The following is a 26,642-nucleotide window of genomic DNA, read 5'->3' as shown; positions in this document are numbered from 1 at the left end:
TTTAACCTTTAATTTTCTTATTTGAAGTTTTTAAAAATCTTCGTGTTTATAAAGTTTATATTTCTGCAACCTAGCATTACATTTTATAACACTCATTGCCCGGCTCAGCAAGGTCACACTTATGTCGAGTACGGCCCTCATACCAAATGAGTTCGACATCCCTGTTCTACCCATTCACCCAGTTTTCTGTGGGAAGAGGGCAATCAAGGTGATTAAGAGACTGGTACTGTGAGGAAAGGCTGAAGAATCTGGGGCTTTCAGTTTCGATGACTATGTGGGGAGGAGATAGAATTTTATAAAATTATGCATGGAGTTGAGAAAGTGCATAGAGGTTTTCTCCCTTATCCATAATGCTAGGACTCGGGCATCCCAGTGAAGTTGATGGGCAATAGATTCAGAATGGACAAAAGGAAATTCTTCTTTATTCAACAAGTAATTGTGGAATTTATTATCAGCATAGTGATGGCCACGAATATAGATAGTTTTAAAAGGAGATTAGAGTCATGGAGCAGATGTCCACCATTGGCTATTAGCCATAGTGACTAGAGGGAACTTGCATATGCAAAGGCAGTAAGCCAATGCTACAAGGGAACATTAAGGGTAAAACTTGGCCTCTGTGCCCTGTTTGTTGACCCTCCAAAGCAACTGGTTGACCACAGTGTAGAGCAGAATGTTGAACTAGATGGACCATTAGTTTGCTCCATCAGGAGCATCTCTCACCTAGTCTTCTGTTTCTTTGAAGGGAGTTTATCCCCATTTTAAAAAATGTGTGATATTTTTCTGCAAAACTGGAGGTTATCCCAAGGTTGGAGAAAAGATCCGTTGAGATATTTTGATCTTCATTTTGATCTTCATTATACCCGTTAATATTAGAAGTATTATAAATTTGCTGTAAGCCCCCAGCCTACAAACACATGCCACCTGCTTTCATCCCTGCATCCGAACACAGCAAACAAAAGGAAGAGAGGCCTTATAGGGGATCACCCATGTGACTCAGTCGTGACACCCACATCTCCAGAATGTCCTCTATCTTTACAGAACCAGGAGGAAGCTTCTTTAAAGATAAAGAGCTGGTTAGCAAAGTGCTTTTCTCTGATGTGTTTGTCTACTGATTGAGTTGAGGCTGCCTTGAATTTGCAGCTGGTTGATAAGCATGTTGGCATATAAAGGCTACCACAATCATTTGTGGCCAAGGGAGAGAACTGCAGGTAAACTAGCCACCATGAAGAAGAAGGGCCTTTATGCCAATAGGCCAGAACAGGTCATGGAATATTCTCTGACTATTATAAAGGTGATCCCAGGTGACCTGAACAACCTGCTGTCATGGGCTACTAGGCCCATAACAACTCAACAGGGGCCAGGCTGTATCTTTTCATTTATTCAGTTCATTTCTACGCTATCCTTCTCTCAGTGGGGTCTGAAAGGAGTTTACATCATTCTCCACTCTTCCATTTTATCCTTACAACAACCCTGAGATAAATTAGGCTGAGAGTGTGTGATTCACCAAAGGTCACCCAGTTAGCTTCCATGGCACAGTGGAAGTTCAAACCTGGCTCACCAAGTTTCTATCACAACACTCAAACCACTACATCACAATAATTTATTGATTTAATGTTTCTCACAGAGGACTCAAAGTGGCTTACATCATTTAAAATACAATAGATGCAATTAAGCTACAAATAAATAGATGCAATAAATAGAGCAATAAAACCAATTAAAACATCTTGACAACAAATTATTCAGAAAAAAAAAATCTTGTGCCCAGGTTTCTTAGGATTCGTGTAGAGCTAGTGTCTTTGAGAAGGAATTTACCATCACCGGCATTCACAGAGTAAGAGTTTCCACCTACTCCTCCTGATGCAACTAATTAAGATTCCTGCCCCAATTTTTGTGTTGGTGGATGGGTCATTGGACACTTAAGAACAACTAAATGACATGTATTACAACGCTGGAGAGATAAATGCTCACCTCCAATAAAATGATGAACTGAGGAGTTTAGAACATTATCAGTATTTGAATTCACAGAAGTAACAGGATCACAGATTGCTGATGAAATCCACAGAACACAGGACAACGGAGCAGTGAGCATAAAAACCCAGTGTTGTCAAGGACTGGCAAGGCCCCACATGCAAGAAACTCCTTGGTTTGCAGTGGGCAACAAGCCAAAAAGACATGGAGAACAAGATGGGGATAGAAAAGGTGATACAGGAAATGAAAGAACGGATAAGGCAAATAAAGTAAGGCAGAGAAGGGAGGGGAAAGGTGTACCATTGAGGGGGGAAAGGGCAGAGACCTCCAGGGGAAGCAGTGGGACAGGGAGCAAAATAATGAAAAGGAGGGAAAGGTAGGACTGCACAGACTACTGGAGGAATATGGTGGGTGGGGGGGAGGAAGAGGAGGAGGAAGAAGAAGACGGAAAAGAAGAAGACGGAGAAGAAGAAGAAGAAGAAGAAGAAGAAGAAGAAGAAGAAGAAGAAGAAGAAGAAGAAGAAGAAGAAATAACAATGTCTTCTTGCTAAGTCCTCATAGGTACCCTAAAGGATAACACCTACCCATAAACAATACAAGGGCACAAATTTGAAAGCAATGGTACAAAATTTAAAACCATCCCACATTTGGGAAGGATTGCAAGAAAAATAAGACTTTGGTTATGACATTATTACAGATTCAAGTGCTCAAACACAGACCTTTTCATTCGTCATCTAGAGCAGGGGTGGCCAATGGTAGCTCTCCAGATGTTTTTTGCCTACAACTCCCATCAGCCCCAGCCATTGACCATGCTGGCTGGGGCTGATGGGAGTTGTAGGCAAAAAAACATCTGGAGAGCTACTGTTGGCCACTCCTGATCTAGAGGACTATGAGCTTGGTCTGCCTGATCCTCTAATAGAGTGCCCAGCTCAAAATAATCTGCCTCCACTAGAACCAACTATTGTAATTGATAGGTTTGCCAATTCAATATTGGCTACACCGAACAATCCCAATCTCTGTACTTTTGCTGAAATAATAGTAACTGAGAACTCAGTTGTTTCCATGAGACCAGGCAGCATTGACTCTACAGCATGAGGAGGTAGAGCATCTGAACTCATGGCATATAGATCACAATTGTATAGGGACTTACGTTAGATATTTGGAAACCATTTATAGAAACTAATGTGTAATTCTGTCACCACTGTTATATTTTTGTCTCTACTGCATATATGTGCTCTTTTTCCTTTTTAAAAATTTAATTGCTGGATATGGAGTTTTCCCAGCCTTTCGTTCTTTTTTCTGTTTTTTTTTAAAGAAAGAAAAAACAGGAACAGCATAGAAGGGAATGTCTGTGAGAGAAAGACAGAGTATAAATGAGGTAAATAGACAAACTTGGAGTCTGCAGTGGGAGGGGGAAATAGGCAGCCTGGCTATATTGTCTACCTTCTCCTTCATTTTTCCTCTTTTGTTTCTTCTTGTGAATATGCCAGATCTTTACTGACAAGTGCTACTCTGCATTACATGAAGTGTTAAACCATAATCCCAACACCCAAGGGATTCTGTGTGCCATTGACATGGAGTCAAGATACTGGGGATGGCAGTGGAGGAACAAGTTATATATATGATTCACAACGTATTTGTATATATGTCTGGTAATGGTAATCACCCTAGCAGTAATCATCCAATGTCTGGAAAATGTTCTGTCTGATCCAGCACAAAGTCGAAAGCCAGGGGAATGTTGCACACAGTGGTATTCAGCTGCAGAGCTCGCATTTGATAGCTGTGCTATTTATTAAATATAAATCATATATTTTTAAAAAGCCTCTGCTGACAAATTATGTGTCTGAGGGCTGCAGGCAACACCATTTGGCAGCTGCTAATATATTCCTTCTGACATTTTTTTCTGCATGCAAAGTTCCTGTTGACTTCAATAGGAATTCCACACAGAGGACAATGGTAGGTCTGTAAATTGTGCACACTTCAGTTTAATTAGCTGCAGGTGATGAGTTACCTGCCTGTTGGAACTTTTGTAAAAGAGAATCTTGGCCACAGCATTATAGCTGTTTATAAGCAGAGATCTATTTTACTGAAAGGAATCTGAAAATCATTTTTTGGGGTGTAGACTTTAGACTGGTTTATACTAGGGGTGCCCATGGTATGTCTAGGGGTGTCCATGGAACATCCATGCACCTGCATGACCAGAATTTGTGACAAACATGACCTTTGATTTTGGTGAAAAAGTGATTTCTCAAATCAATGAAGTTCAAAAATTAAGACTGATAATGGCATTTCATCATTTTTCATTGTTGTTTCCTAATGCAAATAGGAAAATGCCCACATTATTTGCTTACCTTCATATTTTACTTTAGTCCCAGCACTCACTAGAACCACATATCTCTGTTCTCAAACCTGGAATATATGGAATAAGAATAGATGAAAGTACCTCTGAAGAGGTGCAGAGTGAATTCCTTTCCTTAGATCAAAGTAACTATAGAGTCTCCAGACATCAGCAATTAGTTATTGTTTCTGAGTTTTTGCAGACCCTTTAAATTATGGGTCCTTAACCTCATTAAACCTGTGGGCATTTCAGAACATTAAAAACAGTAATGGGTGCTGCAACAAAATGGCTGCCATGTAGAGATGCCAGATCCTTTGACATGGGCAGGGGTCCTCTGCTTTCAGGTTCCACCTCTCTGCTACTGATCAGCTGGCCAGCAAGGCGGGGGGGGGGGGGGCGGGCTTACTGTTTTTAAAAAAGGGAGGAACGTTTTAGCAATGTGCCTGTGTGACTTCAACATGACTCAGAAATGACTTAGACAAGTTGGAAACATTGGGGCAATGCTCTGGTTCTTGGACAAAAACTCAGTTAGAAACCATAGTTTTTGCACAAAAAATGGAGCTTTTCCCTGACATCCATGATCTGCCTGTGTCACTTCTGGATTACACTGGAAGTCATATGAGCTTGTTGCTGAAACATCTGATAAACTCCCTGCTCCCAGTAAGCCCACTCCTCAACCCCTGCTGGCTGCCCGGAGGGACCTGGCAGCCCTACTGCCATGGGGTGTGGTCACAAAACACTGGGAGATTCCACAAAATACTACAAAGTTTTAAAAACAGCTGCAGTTGTCTCTTTGCTTTTGGAAAAGAAGCGAGTGGGCACCAAGAAACCTTTCAGTGGGTACCATGCTGAGGAGCACTGCTTTAGCTTTTGCATGTGAGAGCTTCCACACTTCCTAGTCGTATTACATACCAACTCTTATAGCTTGTGCTTCTGCCTAAAAAAGTGACTTGTAAGCATGCCTGAACAAAGCGCATTCTAGATATGGCCTTTGTCTCCTGCTACAGACCCAGATCTTTCCATCAAGAAATGTGGTTCCTTTCCATCAAGATGTGGTTCTACTCTCACAGGAAGGTTAAGATAGCAAGCCAGTCTGTTTGGAAAGCCTTCCTCTGATCCTTGATATCTAGAGACTCTACAGTCACAAAAGGAAAATACACTCTGCACCTGTTCAGGAGCACTTTCATCTGTTCTTACTCCAAATATACCAGGTTTGAGCAGAAGCGTTTAAAACAGATGCAGCTCTGGTGAACACTGGAACAAAAGTCTGTGAGAGGATGGATTTTTTCAGCAGTAGCTCCATGACTGTGAAATGGAAGGCCAAAAGGAATCTGGCAGCTCCTGGCCCTTCTGGCTTTTAGAAAAAAGCATGTAACACTTTGTTTTTTAAAAGGGCTTTTGGATCACTTTAAAAGACTGAGTGGGATGTATTCAGTGGAGGTGTTGCTGGAAGGAGAAGTTTATCAGAAGAGAGAGCTTAAAGACTTATGAATTGTATTGGAGTTAATTGGTCCTGATGGGTATCATATTGAGCTAATACGGCATTGCGAGCCACTCTGAGCCTTGGAAGAATGAGGCTGATTCCGCACTCACCTTGCTCCAGGGCAGGCTTCAGTTTCTGTGCAGAGCAAGCTGGTGATTTCGCACCAGTTGCTCCGCGCCACCATTTTGTGTGGGGCAAACCTGCAATTTGCCATCCCACAGTGTAAACCTGAAAAAAACAGGTTTACACTGTGGCGCAGCAAATCATGGTTTGCCCCGCGGAAAATGGCAGCGTGGAGCAACTGGTGTGAAATCGGCAGCTTGCTCTGCGCAGAAACGGAAGCCTGCCCCAGAGCAAGGTGAGTGCGGAATCAGCCTGAGAAAGATATATTTTTAAATAAATACAAATAAAGTAAATTCCCTGGAGGAGCTCTTTCTTGAAGAAAGCGGCAAAACAGAACTTGCAACCTTTGGATTAAAAAAAGGGTATGCTGACTTCAATATTTGTATGTTTGGGTAAGGAAATGCTGGGTCTTGAGCTAGAAGCTGTGAAGTCAAAAGCTAGTTGGTTCCCTGTGCTGATGATGGTAGAAGAAAATTGCAGTCCGCTCAAGATGGGGTACTTGCACAATAGCCTAGAATCCCTTCACTTGGGAGATTAGGTGACACCAGAGGGCAGATTTTGTGCCATTATATAACATTTCCAGTTCTGTTACATTCCCACAGTTTCAACCCTTATTGAAGGGTTGTTCTGATTGTGCTAGAGAACAGCTTTCCAGCAGAAGGCCTGAGCGTCCAAAAGCAAATAGAAGTGATATGGATGGATTGTTCATCAGTAAAACCAGCTACAAAGGAATAGTAGGGAACCAGTCCAAAGTCTCTAAGTATTTACAAATAAGGGATATCAAGCTAAATTTCCAAAGGTGAAGTCAACCAGGAATTTAGTATACTCTTCATAATTCATTTTTGTAAGACAACATGCTATATAATGAACATTAATGTCTGTACTAAACAGTTCCTTTGCAACAGATGTAAAGTGTAAACCCAAGGAAAGTGTTAGTGCACTATTTCAACCTCATGCCTTTTCAATCTGTGTTTTGGCTTCTTGTTTGCACCCCCTTCCTGTATATACATGCATGCCACAGGTAAAGATATTTTCCCTTTTAATTCTTTGAAGTATTACATTTCCACAAGAACTCATACAGTGACCATCCAGGTACAGGGGAGTTTCTTCTTAAACTAACCCACATACATGCATGCATATATGTGTGGATACACATAAATATGTACACAGACACACACACCCCTTTGACAAGGGCTTCTTAAAAATAAAATCACAGGCCTGCCACACTTTTGCAGTGTGTGTACCTATAAAGAATTCAGGAACTTATTTAAAGGAGAATTTATTTTCCCTCTGTCTTTCTCTGTGCATACCCCCTTTATGGCATATGTTATATATTGACCTGGATTAAGTTCCCCCCCTGAATGAAACAATGTGCAGGCAGAAAGGAAGCAGTTACCTTGCTGGTTCTCAATACAGGCTGTTCTTGGTGCCTGTGTATTTGGGGGAAGTGAAGCCATCCCTCGGGGCTGCAGCCTGAGCTCCCCTCTTTCCTCCCCTTCCCCTTCTTGTCTTCCTTCTTGCCGTTATCCTGCTCCGGGACCCCCTTTGCCTTTTGTTATTCGGCATGTCTGATTAGCCGGAGCCTGATTGGCTGCCTGCCTGTTCGGAGAGAGATTCCATTCAGATCAGCCCCTCCGCTCGCCCAGTCCTCAGTCAGGAAACGTGAGCGGGGCTGATGGCAGCGGAGAGGCGGCAGAGGAGGCTGCAGCGCTAAACCCGGCTCTTGCGCGCTCGCTCCGGGTGACAGCCGCAGCGGCAGGCAGGCAGGCGAGCCGCTTAGCAGCAAGCGTCCCCGCGCCTGTCCCGTTGAGACTGCGGCAAGGAGCCAAGCATGGACTGCTGCCGCCGGGCAACTGCTGGCGCCCTGCTCCTGGCTTCTCTGCTTCTGGTAAATGCCCTTTCTTCTCTCTTAAAAGAAGCGGCGCTGCGGCTTACGTTAGAACGACCGCAGGCTTCGCAGAGGTGAGAGAGGTTGCTCTCGCCAAATTCCAGGTCTCCCGGGGGGTGTCTCTGGAGCGTAACGCAGGTAGAACGGAAAGTCAGGGCTAGAAACTTTGGCGGAACTTAGCGGGCTCTGGCTTAGAAGCCTCGCAGAGCTAAAGCGGTATTGCAAAGGAGGTGCCTTGGATTTCCTTATAGAAAAGGATGATGAATTCACGCCCCCCCCCCACCCGCGGTAATATCGGAAACGATTTCACTGGCTGTGCGCAAGACGTGAAAAACAGATCCCGCGTGTGCTTGAAGTTTTCTAGCCGCTTCACTGTTTTCTGACGGGGGCTGTGCGGCAGTCGAGATCCATTTCTAACCAAGGGCAAATTCAGTTTTCATGGCCAGGAGGAATTCTGCCCATTGCGGGTAGCATTTGAACCAGAGAAAATTAACTGCACTCCCTCCCCACCCACCCCACCCCCCGCGCCGTTTTGTACCTTTTTCTCAACAGTGATGATGACGAGCTTGTTTGCAAGTTTGACACATACTCCCTCCACCATAGTTGAGGAAAGGGGATGAGTAACCTCCCCCCCTCAAAACCCCAGAATCTTCAAAATATGAATAGGCATATTAGAGCATGCATGCCTTTGCTGTCAGTGAACTGCTATGTGATCCAGTAAGGGGGGGGGGGGGAATTGGAATGAGTAAGGATTTCACAAAAGTCGGAGAAAAATTATTAGTTTGAAGACCTTTTTGGTGCAGTTCCAGTGAAATCCCATCTTCCTATAAATGTGAATTAAACAAACTACTGTTAGCTAGTTGTCTGTGAGTCATTCTTTCTATGTCACGGGGATATTACAGTTCACACCGCTTGTACTGTAAATACTTTCTGCAGATGAGTGGCTGTCCTAGGCAGGAATGGATTGCTATTTGCAGTCATTATTATCATCACTACTTATATGGGGTGAATTTACTTTGTGCCAGTAAGAATTGGACCCTTGTGACCATTTATATTGCTATAAAATCTGTGCACTAAGTTCTTGGTTGTGCATGTATCCCTTTAACTGCATATAGCTTTGACTTGGGGCTTAGCTGGCTCAGCCCAGATCTTGCTTTCAGAGCCCGGGCTCTGAACATGTGCAGAACTCCTTTGTCCTATCACTGAATAATCACTTCCACTTTCTAATTGGGGAGGACTGAGGGGGTCATTTGTTATTTCCTTGGGACAGAAACCTGTCCTTTCTGCATATATTCCTCTATAAGGTCCCATGCACATTGATAAACAAGAGTGCTACTGTCTTAAACAGTTATACCCTTCTAAATCTACTAAAGTCCATGGGCTTAAAAGGGTGTAACTCTGCTTAGGAGAGCCCTGTAAATCTCCATCATCACATTGCTTTAGAGGTCAAGAAGCTTGGCTTCCAGGTCTTGTTTCTTTTAGATTAGTTGCTAGATTTGGCACATTTTTTCCCAACATTAGTTCTGTGTTTGCCTCAGCAGCAAGCAAGAATCTTGGGGTGTACTTGTATTAGACTTGCTGATGTGTTACATTCTGTATTGCCCTGCCAGAATGAGCAGTTTTAATGCAGCAATGCCTGCTTTTAAGACAAAAGGTGTGCACAGTTGAGGAGGGATGCTCCATTCTCCTGCCTTGGCTTGCCTCCCCACATTCTGCCCCCCAAAGCTTTTCTTCCAGCTTGGAGAGGCCAACTATGACAAGGTCTCCCTCAACTACATGCTCTCTTCCCTTAAAACTGGGCCACTCATCTAGGGTTGCCAGTCCCCAGTTGGGAGCAGTGAATGTCCCCTCTAAACTGTGAAGTCTTGTGAGCCAAAATTCTACTTTGTGAGCTGCTGGCATTAAAGTTGTGAGCTACTGCATAAACTAGTTTGCTCTGGGGCCATTTCACCTGAGCTAAGAAAAAATTGGTGAGATGGAGGTTAAAAAACTGGGAGCTAGCTCACACTAACTCAGCTTAGAGGGAACACTGTAAGGTCCCCTGATTTGGAGTCCCTTATCAGAAAGCAAGAGGTGGGGCTGAATGTCCACTGGACACTCCATTATACCCTATGGAGACTGGTCCTCAGAATATAAGGGAGAATCGATCTGTGAGTATCTGGGACTCTGGGGGGTTGTGTTTTGAAGTAGAGGCACCAAATTTTCAACACAGCATCTGGTACCTCTCCTAAAAAAAAAAAAAAGCCCGAGTTTCAAGAAGATTGAACCAAGGGATTGAATTTGAATTGAATTGAACCAAGATTGAATTTATGAGTCCTGAAAAAGGTGCCTTCATCCTCCTTTATTTCCAATGGAAGGAAGGCATTTAAAAGGAAAATGGTCCCTTTAAATGTCATGACCATAACTCCCTTTGGAGTTCAATCATGCTTATCACAACCTGGCTCATGGCTTCACCCCCAAAGTCTCCTGGCTCCACCCCCAAAGTCCTTAGATATTTTCTGAGCTGGACCTGGCAAACCTCTACCCTCATCCCCTCTCATGTTGTATATGTGGGAGAGTGTTTTGGGTTGACTGTGTTAGGAAGGAACATACATTACTTGTCTCCATGTCCTTATCATAAGCTGGCCATCTCTCCATTACTTGTGTATTAAAGATTTGCTCTTTAATGCATGAAAATAAACAGGCTATTTAGGTGCTAAGCCAACCACTATGCATTGTTTTTTAATGCCCTACTAGTTTGGGTTTAAGGAGCACTAGGTATTTATTTTTAGCATAGGTCTCTTTATTTCCCTAAATAGAGTATATGTTATGCCTGAAGTTGACTAATGCACAGCAAGACTGAGGCCAAATGCATTAAGACACTCCCTCCAAATTAGTCTATGCATTTTCTGCTTGTTCTCTGGAAATTTTATTTCAATTGGATTTTCTGCTGTTTGTCTGCTAACATGGAGAAGTGCACTGGTGGTGTGTGTGTACATCATCTGGCCCACAGAGTTGCTGTAAATTGGGTGCATTGCAAGATAAATTGGGTGAATTGATGAGTGGAGTGTGTGCATTTTGGATGGGTGTATATTCAATGGGCAATAAGTTTTAGTAATTTGTGCCTCTCTGTTTCTCTCATTTAAAATTTAAACTTGAAGCCCAAAGTCAAACCTAATGTTTATGTAAAAGAATTAAAAGTGAGTCTTTTTCTTCCATGCCAGCCCATGTGGATCTTTGTACCTTTAGCCATCACTGTAAAAACCTGACCTGCAGGAAACAGGAATCTGTATGAGTATGTATAACTTAAGTTCTCAAGTGAGATTCTTGTCCCTAAGACAGTAGCCCTCAGCATGGAGTAATTCATTACATTAATTATCATATGGTAGTGTGTGTAGTATAGCCAGGAGATGCAAAGGATGAAAAGATTGTCTGGCAGCCAGAAGCTCCAGCTTTTTTTGTTTCAAGCTAGTCTTATGGTAGGCTGAGAGCTGTGATTGGCTCAAGGTCACCCAGCTGGCTTCAAGTGGAAGAGTGGAGAATCAAACTTGTTTCTCCAGATTAGAGTCTGCCACTCTTAGCCACTACACCAAACTGGCTCTCTGTCAACATGGAGTCAGAGGATGCTATGACACCTATTGATATGCTTTCTGATGCCTTCTTGATTAAGAAGAAATCCAAAGAGCTCTGAATGGGAAGGGGGATGGACCTTCAGGTCACTCTCTTTTGGTTGGCTAAAAGGACTCCCAAGTATGTATGTGTGTCATTACTGTGCTCCCTTGGCTTAGACATGGGGACAGTCTTTCTAATGTCTTTGGCCTTGTTAGTTTCTCCTTGTGGGTGCACAGAGAGTAAACCTTTCTGTTCTTCGGGAATGGAAACCAAATAGCATCTTTTCCCCTAAAGCAAAGAGCTAATGCTATGGCAATCCTTTTTATGGTGGTGGCCAAACAGCCTATTATCCTTTCCCAATATTCCAAAAGCACTCTTGTACTTTAATGGTTGAGGATACCTGACCTAAGGTGTCAGAGCTGGAATAAGACTGTATACCTGTGTTTATCATCTAGTGCAGAGGTGTCAGATGTCCAGCCTGCAGGCCAGAACAGGCCCACCCAGGGCTTTAATCAGGCCTGTGGGGTTCTTTTCTCCCCCTTCCCCCATCCTGTCCTAAAACTTTGAAGCTCCAAGGCTGCCAAAGTTCCCAGCTCCTTCTTCCTTGACTTTGCAGGCTGAAGCAGGAAGCAATTCTGGGCTTGCGAAGCTGCAAAGAAAATGTGCGAATGGACTTTCCATTAAGGAAAATCCATTCCTTGTTTTCCTTGCAACTTTGTATGTGCTGCCATATATTAATGGTGGAGCCCAGTTTAACTTTTCAGCATTTATATAGCCAGTTAGAAGCTGTTCCTTGCTGGAGTTTGTGTGGCCTTGCAAATAAAGGGTTCATGCTTTGAGCCAGAATGTCTCTGCTGAATGGACCTTAGAACTGGCGCCTAGTGAGTACTCTATCCTGGGAAACCACAGCCAATGGGGAATATTACACTGAAGAGCCATTGCCAATCTGAGTAGCCCTGGGGGCAGGAAGAGAAGCTTTCAGTGCCCAACCATTTCATGTTTTCCTAATCCCAGAGCATTTTATATTTTGGGTTTATATTTTTAGTTTCTGCTGTGATCCTTGTGATTTTTCTTGATGTTTTCTTTTTAAAACTGCATTGCCAAATCCCACTATTCCCCCACCTTTCCATTTTAAACAAAACATCGCAAGAGTTTTAAGCATGTTTGTATTATAAGTAAGAAATAATATCTTCAATTGTGTTTCTTTGTACCCTTTATAAAATATATATCTCCTCTATTTGGCATTACATATTATGGCCTGGCCCCACAAAGTCTCATTTATCTCAGGTCCAGCCCTCGTAACAAATGAGTTTGACACTCCTGATTAGCAAAATCAAGCACACACCTTACTAGACATGATAACTAGACCCTTTTCTTTAAATGTGAGTGTACCACAATTTCACAGAAAGTGGTTATCTTATTTTAAGAATAGAAAATACATCCAGGGGAGAGGCTCAATCCTTTCCCATCTGCAACTTCACTCACGCTTTGTCACCCTGGGCAGACTTGGAGGAGGGGGCAGAGACAGACTTTGAAAACTACTCTGTGGAGAGAGTTAGCACCCCTCAACTGCACAGTCCCATTGCTCCTAAAAGTGGGCTCCCACTCCTTCTTTCTATGCAATATACAGATATATATTTGCCCCCATTGCATGTACTTTGGCCCTGATATGTGGATCTGTCACCTTAGATCTGCCTGAAAAGAAATTGTGGATAATAATTGCTGAACACTTCATGTGCAAAGGATGGCAGAATGTACTTCAGCCCCTTTGATGCCTACCACCCAGCTGTGCTGCTGGATGAGACAGCCTGGCATTGACTGCACAGGGTACGTGGCTGACATCCCAGGATGAATGTAGGGTGGGTCTTTGAGGGGGGGAAAGTCTAAGGATTCCCCTGTGATACTTTCCATGCTCCTGCTTTTGTGCTAGATCTGGGAAGTTACTCCCTGAATGTGACCACAGAGACAGAAAGTCAGAGAACCTGACTGCAGCAATGTGAACAATGCAAATGCAACAGGGTGGAGCCAAGTTTCCATCTTCCAGGCCAGAAGTGATGCTGGGATGGGTGAGTGGGTGGAAAAGAGAACTGGAAGGAGCATGAAGCATGTGTCTCTTAAAGCAGAATGGTTTATCAGCTTTCAGCTGAGACTCCAAAAGCTGTTTCAAGTATTTTTGAAGGATTCTCATGCTTTTCAGTGGGGTTACATGGGGGGAGGGGTGGAATTGCCATTCCAGGCTATTTCCCCATTTGTGGGCTTTCAGACTGTGCAGATTATTCCAGCACAGTTTCCCCATTTCTGCAGGTGTTTCCTCAGTGCACACTTGCACCATTGGGATGGTTTTCATTTCTTTCTGGTTCAAACTCAAATATCAGTGTAAAGTAGTTGGTATGGTACAGATTAAAAACTATGCTGTATTTGTTGATTTGTTCCGTGGTTTGTTGCAATATTTGTATTTATTTGCTTTGTATTGTTACAAGCAATGCTTTTAAGTCTCTTATTTTGATGGGGAAATTAGCTAAGAGACTTGGTAGAGCGAATTAGGAGCGAAGATCTTTGCATTCAATAATATGGAGTTCAGGTTTTCAGCCAAGAAATAGACCAAGCAATTGTATCTTTTATAGTGTTTACTTAGAATATGTAGCAAGAGGGTGTATACACACTCACACACTTATGTTGTACAAACAAACAAGAGTCTAAGAAAAACAGAGGTTATCGACAGAGGAATTCAAGGGTTGTTGAAGTGGGTAATATTCACCTGATCCAGAAGAGATGTCCGTCCAAAGGAAAAATACACGAAGAGGAACGCAAACGACCAGCGTATCGCGTCCTATAGACCGAGTTACAGGAGTAATGGGTGGTACAGACTGCAAATGGCGCCCTACAGAATGCACACTGAGGTGGGGTACTGACCCACACTTTATAGGGGTATGGGTATGGGGATTGGAAGTTACAAAAAGGGTCTTTGATGCTTCATTGATGGCTATCTTGAATCGTTATGTTGGGAAACTTCGCACATTTCGCTAGGATGATAAGCTTGGAGGAAATGCATAATTTGTTACCGGGTTTTGTCTGACACTTGGAAAAGGGATCAAAGACTTAAAGATAGGATCAATCAAGTTATGCATAGATTGGATTTTAGCAAGGTAGAAGTGATAGACTGGAGGAAGAGACACTTGGCAATTTCCAGAAGATCAGAGTGATAGTACTACTTACCCATAGTTCCCATGTCATTATGCATCCCGTTTGGGCGGGGATGCTGGAGGGGGGATGGATGAGATTGTGCTGAGATACAGACTGCAGGTGCCAACCAAACCAGGCTCTCTATTGGGTCCACTCCACCCGTTTAGAAGGAGTGTTGTCTTGGCCTGTCTTTGGTCGGACTCCATTTTATTTACCAAGAATAGGAAACCCTCTCTCTATTTGTACTGGGGTACTCCGTTTATATCAGGTAGCGCCTCTCAGTAACAGTATATACACCACTTTACTCCTCAGTAAATCTTACAACATTCTCCCCTTCTTCCTTTGTCCTCACAACAACACTGAGATTGTTTAGGCTGGCTGAATGTGAGTCTGGTGCAGTGTTACCTAGCAAGCTTTCATGGCAGACTGGAAACTTAAAACTTGGGTCTCCAGACCCCAGTTCAGCATTCTGACCACTATACCGTGTTGTCTGATGGTGTGGAAATACAGGACTGCTTTTATCACAAAACTAGTAAATCTGTGTTTTCCTTCCTTTCAAGCCTTATGCTGCAATTAGCTGTGCAAGCGTTCCAGAGTCAGTTTGGTGTAGTAGTTAAGTGCACTGACTCTTATCTGGGAGAACTGGGTTTGATTTCCCACTCCTCCACTTGCACCTGCTGGAATGGCCTTGGGTCAGCCATAGCTTTTGTAGGAGTTGTCCTTGAAAGGGCAGCTGCTGTAAGAGTTCTCTCAGCCAAGCCTGGCACTAGGGTTTCTAGCACCCCAGGCCAAAACCTGCACCCCACCCCCTCCCAAGCACACAGAGCCCGATGACATCACCAGAAGTGACATTATCAGGGGTGCAAAGTGTGAGTGCTTGGCCCACCCCTGTGCTCGGCCCTCTCCTGCCTCTTCCCAACTCCCTCTGAAGTGGGAGAGGGTCAGGCATGGGAGAGGGAATGCACGGCTTGGCCCGCCCTTGCGGGGAATGCACAGTTCCCTCTGAAGCACGGCTTGGTCTGCCCTTCCCCCCAACTTCACTGAGGCTTCCCGACCTTTCCAAGTCTCAGGAAGCCTCAGCAAAGTCGGGAAGTTAACAGGCACGGCGGGTGAGGAGACAGGGTGCCTTGTGGTGCCCCTAGGCGACTGCCTACTTGACCTACTCCCACGCGCTGGCCCTGCTCTCAGACCTACCTACCTCACAGGGTGTCTATTGTGGGGGGTAAGGTAAAGGAGATTGTGACTGCTCTGAGATTCAGAGTATAGGGTGGGATATAAATCCAATATCATCTTCTTCATCTTCCTCCACACACACATACATGGATACTGATACCTAAAGCAAGGAAATGAGTTCTAGACTTCATAATTTGGGTAGGCCAATGGCATGTAGGACTGTTTTCCCTTTCTTAAGCATGCATGATCAAAAGACATCTTGCTCTATGACAGCATAACTGCCTCAGTGCTTCCCTCTAAATTGCAGATTTTCTAATAGTGTATCTGCAGTGGAGCATCTATCACCACCAGCTCTTTGGTCATTGATAGGATTATGGGGAATAGTCCCTGAAAAAACAGGAATGGTGGGGCACAGATGAATGTGCACTGGGATTATATACTGTATAAAGACTGACACTGTAGTTCTCCCACCTTCAATGTACACCGCTTGAGAAACAGTACAGGACAGAGGATAAGTGCAGTGTGGCTGGCAGATACTTGACAGAACTAAGCTAAAAAGAGCTCCCCCACCAACCCCCCCCTCTCTATTGCAGCTGTTGCAGGGAACAGAGGTAAAACAGAAGACATTCAGAATGAAGGCAGTATTTTCTGCCCTTACCTAGATTTTTTTTAACACTGTCACATAGCTCAATTTGATTGGATGTGTGTGTGTTATCATGTTATGACACTGACAGCATGATTCCCAGCTGGCTGGGTTCATGTGGGAAGACAAAGGAAATGGCAGCAAAGCAGTCAGGGGCAGATTGGGACTAGGCTGAGAGTGTGACCCATGACACAGTCAGTACTACAGGGCCCACTTGCGTGTGACCATCTAGGACAGCAGTCTGCCCATAACATTCCCAGTATGTTAGAGCAACTTGCAGAGAGCAGTTGCCAATCAGGAAGTAATTGGCCTGTAAAGAGGTGTGAAAAATGAGAGCATTTGGGGAGAAGATTTGAGGAAAGTTTTGGGTCTCTTACCTTTACCCTCCCCCTTTCAAGCCAACCATGCCTGTGGTTACTCAAGAATCAAGTGTACAGAAATACCATATTTAAATCCCAGCTGCCAAATTGCCTGTGCAGATGTGCCCTAAGCTTAAGTATAAGAACTCAGCCCAGGAGGAGGGCTATAGCAACAGCAAATGAGTTAAACTCTGAAGTCCAAAGGACCATTTCACATCTTATGTGGAGACAAATTTGAGTGAGTCACTGGGTATACTCTCAACAAGAAGCTGCAACTGATCGTGGCTCTTAATGAATGCAGGTATTTGGTGCAAATGTTTGTTGCAGTCATAGTTTAAACTTATAAAAATGTGAAACAGCTCTAAGATATAGAAGCAATTGCAGGCTCTTAGTGGCCTCCCTGCCAGGACAGTTAGCAACAGTGAGCAACTGGTTGTATCTGGGCCAAATTCATTCTCTATGTGAAATTTTACTTAGCTGGCCAGTTGCCAGTCAGAAGTTACCCTCCTCTTCCACCCGAGTTTAGAAACCAGGGATCAAATTTTACCAAGTCTCTTTAATGCCAGGAAATTGTCCTTTATACTTGCAAAGATTCCATATTACAGTTATATGCAGACACTGAGATCAGTGGTAAGATGAGCCCAGCAAACTTTACACAATATGTGGGCTAGACAGCAGGAGCGGCTTCTGAACATTCCTTCTGAACAGCAGTGGAGTTAGGATACAGCAACATCTGTGGGTGATTGAGTGACAGCCCTTCGTGATGGATATGTTGAACATGAAGACCCACTTAAATTCAGAATGAGAGCTAAAACCCTCATGAGAAAACAAGTTTCTGCAGGGTCCCAAAGCACCTAATCCTGCAAGGACATAGCAGGGCGGATGCTTCTTCTACCCTTGACTGTGCTGGAGTTAATTATCTTGGAAATGAGAAAAAATGGATTTTGGTATGGGGGACTCCAGACCAGCATTCCTATTACTTTTTATTTCAGTCTTGTCCCATTATTATGAAGCAAGTATTTGGGTTATTTCCTCCTTATGGAGTTGAGGACTTGGGCTTTTAATCTTCATAAATAATTAATACACACATAAAATATGTTCTAGTTTTCAAAGGGCGTGATCTAAAGGAGAGAGCAGTTTTCCTTCTTACTGAATAATTCAGTTATTGTAAAGGAATGTGGGAGGGTAAAAAAACTACTGCCAGGTAACCTGAAAACTATAAAAGAGACAACAAATAATTGTATACAAGAACAAACCTCATAGAATAATAATCCGCATGCCTTCTGCAAAGTGACATTTTGTCTTAACCTTTTGGCGCTCTTTTTATAAATGTTACAGTCATGTGGATAAGGATTATCTGATGCTTGAATACATCCTTCACCAAGGGATTTTGAGGAATTACAGAAGTAATGGAATAAGATGAAAGTTCCCCTCATGGTTAATCAATATGAAGTAGAGGGTAAGAAAATATGGAAAGAAGTATTTATTGGGTCCCAGAAATTGTACTGAGACCAGTGCCGTTTAATTTGTTTATAAATGATCTGGTATTTAGTGAGCAGTGAAGTGATCAAGTTTGCAAATGGAACCAGATTACTCGGGATGAAGAAACCCAAAACATCTGTGCAAGCTCCAAGAAGATCTTTCTGAGCTCAGCAGGCAACAACATGTCAAACAAGGTTTGATGAAAGTATAAATTAATGTGCTTCTGAGGCAAAAAGGGGGGAAAATCCAGCAATTTTTGCACCAGTGTTGTCTGCTGGTGATCATCCAAGAAAGATATCTGAGAGCTGTGGTGACAAGCTTGATAATAAACAGCTAATTAGCATGTAGCAGAAATGGGGGGGGGAGGCAAATTCTATGCTAGAGATCATCAGGAAAGGCACTGTAAGTAGAAAGCCTAGTATTACAATGACCTTGTATACAATAAATCTATAGTATGGCCATGTTTGGGATACTATGTACAGTTCTGCTAATCTGAAAAAGGATGTTGCGGTGCTGAGAAAAATGCAAAAAGTGGCTACCAGAATGTTACAGGTGGTTGAAGCACCTTCCATATAAGTTTATGCTGCAAGAGTCTGGAACTTTTCACCCAGACCTGGATAGCCCAGGCAAGCCCTATCTTGTCAGATCTTGGAAGCTAAGCAGGGTTGACTGTACTTGGTACTTGAATAGAAGACTGTCCTTGAAATACCCAGTCAGGAGGCAGGGCAGACTTATTCAGTCACCTCTCTGAATATCCTCCAGGCCCCCAGTAGGGGTCAGTTACCAGAGGTTGACATGACTTCCAGATGCAGATAACACACAAACAAACAAAAATACAACAACAACAAAAGATCCTGGGAGTTTTCCTTTAGCCCTCTAGTGGGTACACATGCTGCCTTTTTATTGTTGTGGCTGCCTCCTACTGGGTCGAGTTGCCATGATTTTCCTTCTCAGCCCAGAGTCCTTCCTCAATAGACTGACTGGGAAGCCTGTGATGGTGAAGCTGAAGTCAGGGGTGGTGGTGGAATACAAGGGCTACCTTGTGTCTGTTGATGGCTACATGAACGCGCAGCTTGCAGAAGAATATATTGATGGTCCGTTATCTGGACCCCTTGGTGATGTTCTGATAAGGGGTAATAATGTCCTTTATATAAGAGGTGTGGAGGAGGAAGAGGAAGACATAGAAATAAGAGAATAAACTAATTTTTTTAAAACATTTTTAAAGGTGCTCAGTCTTTTTTAAATTACAGTATATGTCATGTTGGGGTCTTATAGTACATTTGTAAATGAGCCTACATACTATATCTGTTGGTTAGAAAAAGTTAAAATATTTTTGTTGAAGGAAAATATTCACTATGAAATAATATTAGACTGAGTCTGGGACTTTTCAGTTGAAGGAAAAGATATGGGGGGATCATGGTATAACTTCATAAAATTACAAATGATATGGAAAAAATTGAGAGCTGTCTCTCCATCTCTCATGATATTGTAACTTGGGGTAACACTGTGAATTGGTGGGGAGCAGTGTTCCCTCTAAGCTAAGTTAGCGTGAGCTAGCTCAGAGTTTCTTAGCCTTCAGCTCACATATTTTTGTCATAGCTTAGGAAGGATGGGCCCAGAGCAAACTAATTTATGCAGTAGCTCACAACTTTAATACTAGTAGTTCACTAAGCAGAATTTTTGCTCACAAGACTCCACAGCTTAGAGAGAGCATTGGTGGGGAGTAAATTCAGGATAAGTATTTCTTCACATAGTTCATAATGAACTTGGTCTATGCTTTGAGATGTAAGAAGGTCACTATCTCAGGTATTTAAGGGGACTGCACAAATTAATGAATGATAAATCTTTCAACAACTTATTTCCATGATAGCTAAATGTCAGGGGGCAGCACACTGGAATACCAGTTGCTGGGGATTGCATTGGGGAAGGCCATTGCCTTCTTGTCCTATACATGGACTTTCTGGAGGTAGCTGATTGTCCACTGTGAAAAACAGGATGCTGGACTAAACGAACCCCTGATCTGACCCAGAAAGGCTTTTCTTCTTTTAGATCTTTCATAACAGCGAAAGAATCTGCAGACTTCACAGGTGAATGGGAGCAACAGTGCTAATCCACTGTCAAAATAAATCAATTTTGAAATTGAAGGAAAAGGTAGGGAAATGGCTATGCAGAAAGAGCAAGAGAGAACATCAGAATCTCTCCATATGAATCACACAAAAACATGCATCTCCTGAATGCAGTATATGTGTAGTGTATAGTAACGAAACTTCTTTCAATACTTATGTCCACAAAATTGAGGAATATGAATGAATGAATTTTCACTGGACATTTTGAATGCTTTAGACAAACTTACTGACTTCAGTGAATGCATTTATTTATGCTAGAGATTGACAGTTTCTGTACTGTTGGGAAGGCTCTCAGAACATTGCTCTGGCTCCTGGAATGATATGATTATGCCATGCATTGCTGAACCTGACATTACACAGTAGTAAAGGCCGTAGAGGTAAGGAAAACATACTGTTAGATCATATGAGTGTAATCAGCTTGGATATTTTAAAAAGATCCTTCATGGGGCAAATGCATAACTGTACATTGCCATCTACAAAATCTGCATCAGATCACAATTAAAACTTCTAGACATGAAGTACAGACAACTTTTAATAAATAAAACTATGAAACTATGTACATAATGTGTATTGCACCTTGATTAAAACCTGGAAGCAGAAGGTAAAGATGCTTCAGAAGATGGATTCAGTCTTTGGGCCCTCTTTGAACATTAATGGATAGCTTGGCCTCTGATTGCAAAAGGTACCTTGGTTACCATCATAAAATAACAGTGATAGAGACTTGCCTTGCCCTTGTGGTTTTGAAAGAGAAGACTTTGTGGTCATATAGATTTTACACGCTGAAAAAATATCAGTACATTGTTTCCCAGACTATTCAGCGAATAATGAAGACGGCTAACTGTGTGCTTTTTTAAAAAAAGATCCTTTATGTTCATTGAGAGAATGCAGAATGGACACAAGGAGCCCTCAGTCTTCTAACTCAAAGGGAATGTGGCTGAAACCAACCGCTCTTTGACATGCATGTTCATCCCGACTTGAAGTCAAACTACTTCTTGTCAAAGAGTCATTGAATCAGATTTGCATTTGCAGTCTGCTTCTTTTCAGTGGGCTTTAGCTCTTTCGCCTGCTATTGTAGTAGTTGCAGAAGTAACACTAGGAATTATAATAAAGTACATGGTTTTTTTTTTTCCCTGAAGAATTTCTTTTCCCCCTCTCACTAATTTATACATGGAATCTAGTCAAGCACAATAGTCCATTCCATTCATGCTCTCTGGTGCTCTCCTCCTTTATTATCTTTCTTGGATGACCATCAGCACAATTAGCCTGTGGACTGAATGTTAAAGTCTTGTTTACAACTGAATGTAGAAAGCCCCCCTCCCCCTTTTTTTTTTGTGTGCAGATATGACTGTCTATCACTGCAAGTCTGCCCATCTGTTTCTACGTTTATAGCTGTGCAGAAGGAACAATTTTCCAGCATGGACTCCAAAAAAGCACATGTTCTTTTTCCATGATCACTCGTTTGTGTATGCAACTGGCACTGAGTTGTGCCAACTGAATTGGGTGCAGGTTGTACTAGACTATTTACACATGCAGTTAAGTGGCTTTGTTTATTCACATGTTTCCTGTTCAAAACATTGCACAAGACTATATCTTCAGCATTCTCCTACCTTGATTGTTTTGTGGCACCTGACTTCAGAATTTAAAAAAAAATTGAGTTAGTCATTGTGCAAAATGGAACATTTGTCCCAAGTACTACCTTGTAATGTATAGGAATTCTGTCCTAGGCAAGAGTACAAGGAAGAATCCTGCACACCTCTAGCATGCGTATGTCATTAAAGGTAGTGTGAAAACACTGGATCAGATTATTTGAATATGTCCAGTATCTGAAGTAAAGCTAGGCATGTTAGGTCAATCTGATATTTATTTCCACTTGTTTTAATGGGTAACATATTGACTTCAGTGGACTTAGAAGGGTGCTTAGGATTTGAATCCTCTCCCACATTTCCAATTGGGATAACATTATTAGATACTGTACTCCTTATCCAAAGTATCCATGCAACACTTTACCATCCTACAGGTAGAGAGAAATAGTCTAAAAAAATAAGTCCCAAGCACTCCAAAGCAATATTATAATCCATTGTCTCTCTAATGCATAGGTGCTTGCTGATTTCTCTGGACCTGGAGGCTCTTCTCCCAAAGCTGGGGTGCAGGAGCTTTGAGCTTGATGATCATTTCATCTCTTTGTCAAGTAGAAGTAGCTGAGTAGAAGAACGTGTACTGCAATATTTGAAAACAGTGAAGGCTTTATTTTGTTCCACTTTGAAATGAATGTAAGCATTTTCAAGGAGGCTCTCGACAAAGAGAATAAATGATTGTTGAGCTCAAGGTTCCTGCACCCCAACTTTGGGGAAAGAGTCTCCAGGTCTATAGAAGTGAGTAAGCACCTATTCATTAAAGAGAGATTGGATTATAATATGTTTTGGAGTGCTTGGAACTTATTTTTGGGACTATTTCTCTTACCTGTAGGATGGTAAAGTGTTGCTGCATTATGTAATATTCCTATATGTATGCATTATGTGTTAACATTTATTTTACTTTATAAATGTTCTATTGCTTCTAGACACAATTAGTCTTTTTGTCACAGTTTGGTTTTCTAGCTGATTTTAAAGCTGAAGTCAGCCGTGTGCCTTCATTGTGCACAAGCAAAGCCTGTGGCTATGTCCCCTGGTGGGTATGTGTGTTGATTGCATATCACAGTGGGAATTCCTTAGCCTCAGTATCTGCTCATCTGAGCCATTGCCTCTATTTGAGAAAGTATGCTCTGTTTCTCTCTTCTCCATAATCTGTCCTGCCTGTCTGCCAGTAGGTACACACAAAGTCTCTGCCTCAGGAGTCTCAAAGAAGAGCCTTACACAGAACCAGGATCCATTCTTGTATAGAATTAATCACCTCTCTCAAAGCCTGAGGTGGTTAAAAAATTGGTGGAAAGTAGAAATGCTGGGGACTTATGGAATGATTCTGTTTGACTGACTAGGTATTCCGCAGGGCTTTTTTTGAGCAGGAACACAATTCTGGCTGGCTTAGCTCAGGAGGTGTGGCCTAATATGCAAATGAATTCCTGCTGGGCTTTCTCTACAAAAAACCCTGTGTGAAATAATGGTGACATCAGGGTGTGTGGCCTAAGATGCAAACCTGTTCATGAGGGGCTTTTTCTACCAAAAAAAGCTCTGGTTTGCCAGTTGGTCAGTGCTCCTATCATCTATGTATCTTTTCCCTTACTGTGTTTCCTGCTACACAGAGTCCAGAAAACCAAAATTAGACATCAAGATGCCAGAACAACTGTCAGATCAGTAAGGCTTTCAATCATTTCTGGTTGGAAATGATTCTGTTAACATTTATGTTACTTACTATACTTAAAAGCAGGTATTTGTTCATGCTTGGTCATAACTAGTAAAGTTTCAACTGTATGTCTTTAGTAATCCTAAATGCAAGCTAGAGAAATATATAGGAAACTGAAATATCAAAGCCCAAGGCCACCCAGTGAGTATCCTGGTTAAGGAGGAATTTGAATTCCGGTCTCCCACATTCAAGTCTGGAACTCTATTCGCTACATTACAATGCCTCTCTTGTTATCTGTATATGTGCAAATTAGTGCAAGAGTGATTTCACAACTGTACTTTGGTCTGGATGTATCTAACTTTTTGAATGTAAGGTATATAGAATCACTTGCCTGTCTTAGAAAATATATAGTTGTCTTTTATTTCCTTAAGTACTGTGGTTTGATTTTCTTTTTTGCATCCCACCTGCTGCTGCTACCACAGTAGACCACACTTTAATTTTATTGTAAAAATATCCCAAAATAGTTGTGGGAATTCAAGACATCATAGAAGGTGGGCTGTGAGAAATGGAGAGAAAGTCGTGTAAATATTCATAGTGTGAGATGTATTCCATTTCTGTGGCAAGCACCGGCAGCATTCTCTAATGGTTTTGCCACCTGTGAGTTATTTGGATATACCTCAGAAACAGGTTCTGTCTTCTATTTCTGTCAAGCAGTAAGGGGCATGTTCCCTGATTCTACACTACATTAATTTTCACAGAGTTTCCATTTCAACCTTTATTGCCTATTTGAAATATCTTTCAAAGCACCCACCATTTGCTAGGGTGGCACATTGAGATGTTTTAATATCAGAGATTAATTTCAAAGCCCATTTGGCAGAAGGTGTCAGAGTGAATGGAAGGGGTGGGTGATAACGTAAGACATCCTGAAATAAAGTCCAGGAGCACTAAAGAAATAAGACCAAAGATTATGTGCAACATGCAATAAATTCAAACTGTCCCATAAAATAAATATAACTCATTTTGTTTCCACGTGGAAGTACTGGAGGGGGTATTGGGTTTCTTCACCCTGCTTTGTTGAACATCGACTTAACTGTGTGTTTGAAGTCTGTTGATATTGTTTCAATCCTGTGCTGCTTCAATGGAACCATACATAAAAGGTATAGGGGAAGTAATAAGGACTTCTGTTGTTCTGATCCTGAAATGGAGCCTGGAGAATTTACTTATTTCCTTGCCTTTTCATTTTCCCTGTGGGAGTAAATGTCAACTATTATTTTATATTGGTGAAAATGTAGGGAGGAGGGAAGTATAGCTTATCTAACTTGCCACAGTTGTAGTTTGTATAGTGTGATCCATGTAACTCAAGTTCAAACTATTCTTGATTGTGTGGTCCTTTACTTCTTACAACACAGTCTCAAGGTCTGTGCACCACCTCTCCACAGTGAAAAAAAATCTTTGTGTGGGGGACAATTAGGGTTGCCAGGTCTGACTCAAAAATATATATGGGGATTTTGAGGGTGGACTCAGGAGACTTTGGTGGTGGAGTAACGTTATGACAAGCATGATTGAACTCTGAAAGGAGTTCTGCCCATCACATTTAAAGGGATCACAGTCCTTTTAAATCCCTTCCTGCCATTGGAAATAATGGAGGATAGGGGAACCTTCTTTGGCTCATAGAATTGGACCCCTTGGTCCAATCTTTTTGAAACTTGGGGTGTGTGTGTTTTGAGGAGAGATACCAGATGCTATGCTGAAAATTTGTTGCCTCTACCTCAAAAAACAGCCCCCCCAAGCCCCAGATACCCACAGATCAGTTATCCATTATACCTTATGGAAACTGGTCTCCATAGGGATAATGTAGTGCCCAGCAGCCATTTCCCTCCCCACCCTGCTTTCTGATAACCCTGAAGCAGGCGGAGGGCCTGCAAACTGGGGGATCCTCTGCCCCCAACCAGAGATTAGCAATAATTAATGGGATCACAGTGGAGATACATACCAAAAACACACAACAAACTGTGATATAAATAGGCTACCATACTTTTTAATATATATATAATTACTAAAGGATTTACATATTTTTTTAAATATAAAGTTACTTTTAAACTTCTTAGATACAAAAATCCACTTTAACAACCATAGAAGACAATTAAACCAATTTCTACAGAGTCCATAGTGATTTTAGTGATAAAGCATACAAGTAACTAGTTACAATAAATAGACGCATTTCGTGTTGCCACTTCATCAGTATAATAAATGCCCTTGTCTTGTCAAGCTGTAAGGAGTAAGCCAGTTTCTTTTACTCAAAGCAAGTTCAAAGTCTTCCAATTCATTGCTGGCCAAACACTTCCCATACAAACACTGAGGCTTCCTGAAGGAACCACCTTAAAAATACAAATAACAAATTCTAATAAAGGTTGTAATTGGACTAATAAGGTGCATTTTTTGGACCCAGGGATAAAATCAAAACTTTATCTCCAAATTATTCAATTTAGCCATTACAGGGAACATAGTCTCTTAAACCTCACCCATTGCTGCAATATACTTTTCTATAAGGAGCAAGCCTATTGTATCTGATTCCAAAACTTCAATTTTAATATTGGCATGATGCTCTCTAGTTTGCAAGCTATGCAGCAATGAGACAAATCTCTTATAGAGAGAAAGCCATTCTTCATCTTGAGCAGGAACAAAGCCCTTTCTTCTTATTGCTGGCCAAGAGACTCTACAGAACTACCAACTACTGGTCCTTCTTAAGAGAATGTTCCTCATAATATACAAAAACTGCTACAAAATCTACTTTATAAATGTTGTATTGCTTCTAGAGACAGTTAGTTTCACTGTACAGCACTGAAACCACAAACAATGCGCAAAAGTAGTCATACAACGATAAACATTTACAACAGACAACAAGTTGTCTATTAAAGTGTTTATAGAAATTCAACCATATATCACAAAATTACAAAATGATGCACCTGTTGAACATCCACCTGCAGGCATACAAAACATTCAAAA

General features: G+C 42.0%; 2 protein-coding genes across 3 annotated transcripts in view; both read left to right on the top strand.

Annotated features, from left to right (window-relative positions):
- The window catches only part of ADAMTSL1 (ADAMTS like 1), a 703,777-nt gene that overhangs the window by 319,390 nt on the left and 357,745 nt on the right, over positions 1 to 26,642 (top strand). The window contains exon 1 of one of the 2 annotated variants that reach the window (XM_060237246.1): positions 7,551 to 7,800. The exons of the other annotated variant lie outside the window; for it this stretch is intronic. Within the exon in view, the coding sequence (XP_060093229.1) occupies positions 7,744 to 7,800 (57 nt within the window). The 5' untranslated portion in view covers positions 7,551 to 7,743. Of the gene's footprint in view, positions 1 to 7,550; positions 7,801 to 26,642 lie in introns of those variants that run through there. 2 annotated transcript variants of the gene reach the window in all.
- On the top strand, positions 19,169 to 19,469 carry LOC132569955 (small nuclear ribonucleoprotein F-like). Its single transcript, XM_060236399.1, has one exon. It carries the CDS (start codon positions 19,169 to 19,171, stop codon positions 19,427 to 19,429), a length of 261 nt encoding a protein of 86 aa, XP_060092382.1. The 3' UTR covers positions 19,430 to 19,469.

This window comes from Heteronotia binoei, chromosome 4 (genome assembly GCF_032191835.1).
Source record: "Heteronotia binoei isolate CCM8104 ecotype False Entrance Well chromosome 4, APGP_CSIRO_Hbin_v1, whole genome shotgun sequence".
Taxonomy (NCBI): Eukaryota; Metazoa; Chordata; class Lepidosauria; order Squamata; family Gekkonidae; genus Heteronotia; species Heteronotia binoei.
The sequence above is the reverse complement of the archived record's forward strand: the minus strand, read 5'-3'. Positions and strand labels throughout refer to the sequence as shown.

Coding starts and splice junctions, on each gene's coding strand:
- LOC132569955 (XM_060236399.1), top strand. CDS start 19,169: ATGATTTTCCTTCTCAGCCCAGAGTCCTTCCTCAATAGACTGACTGGG.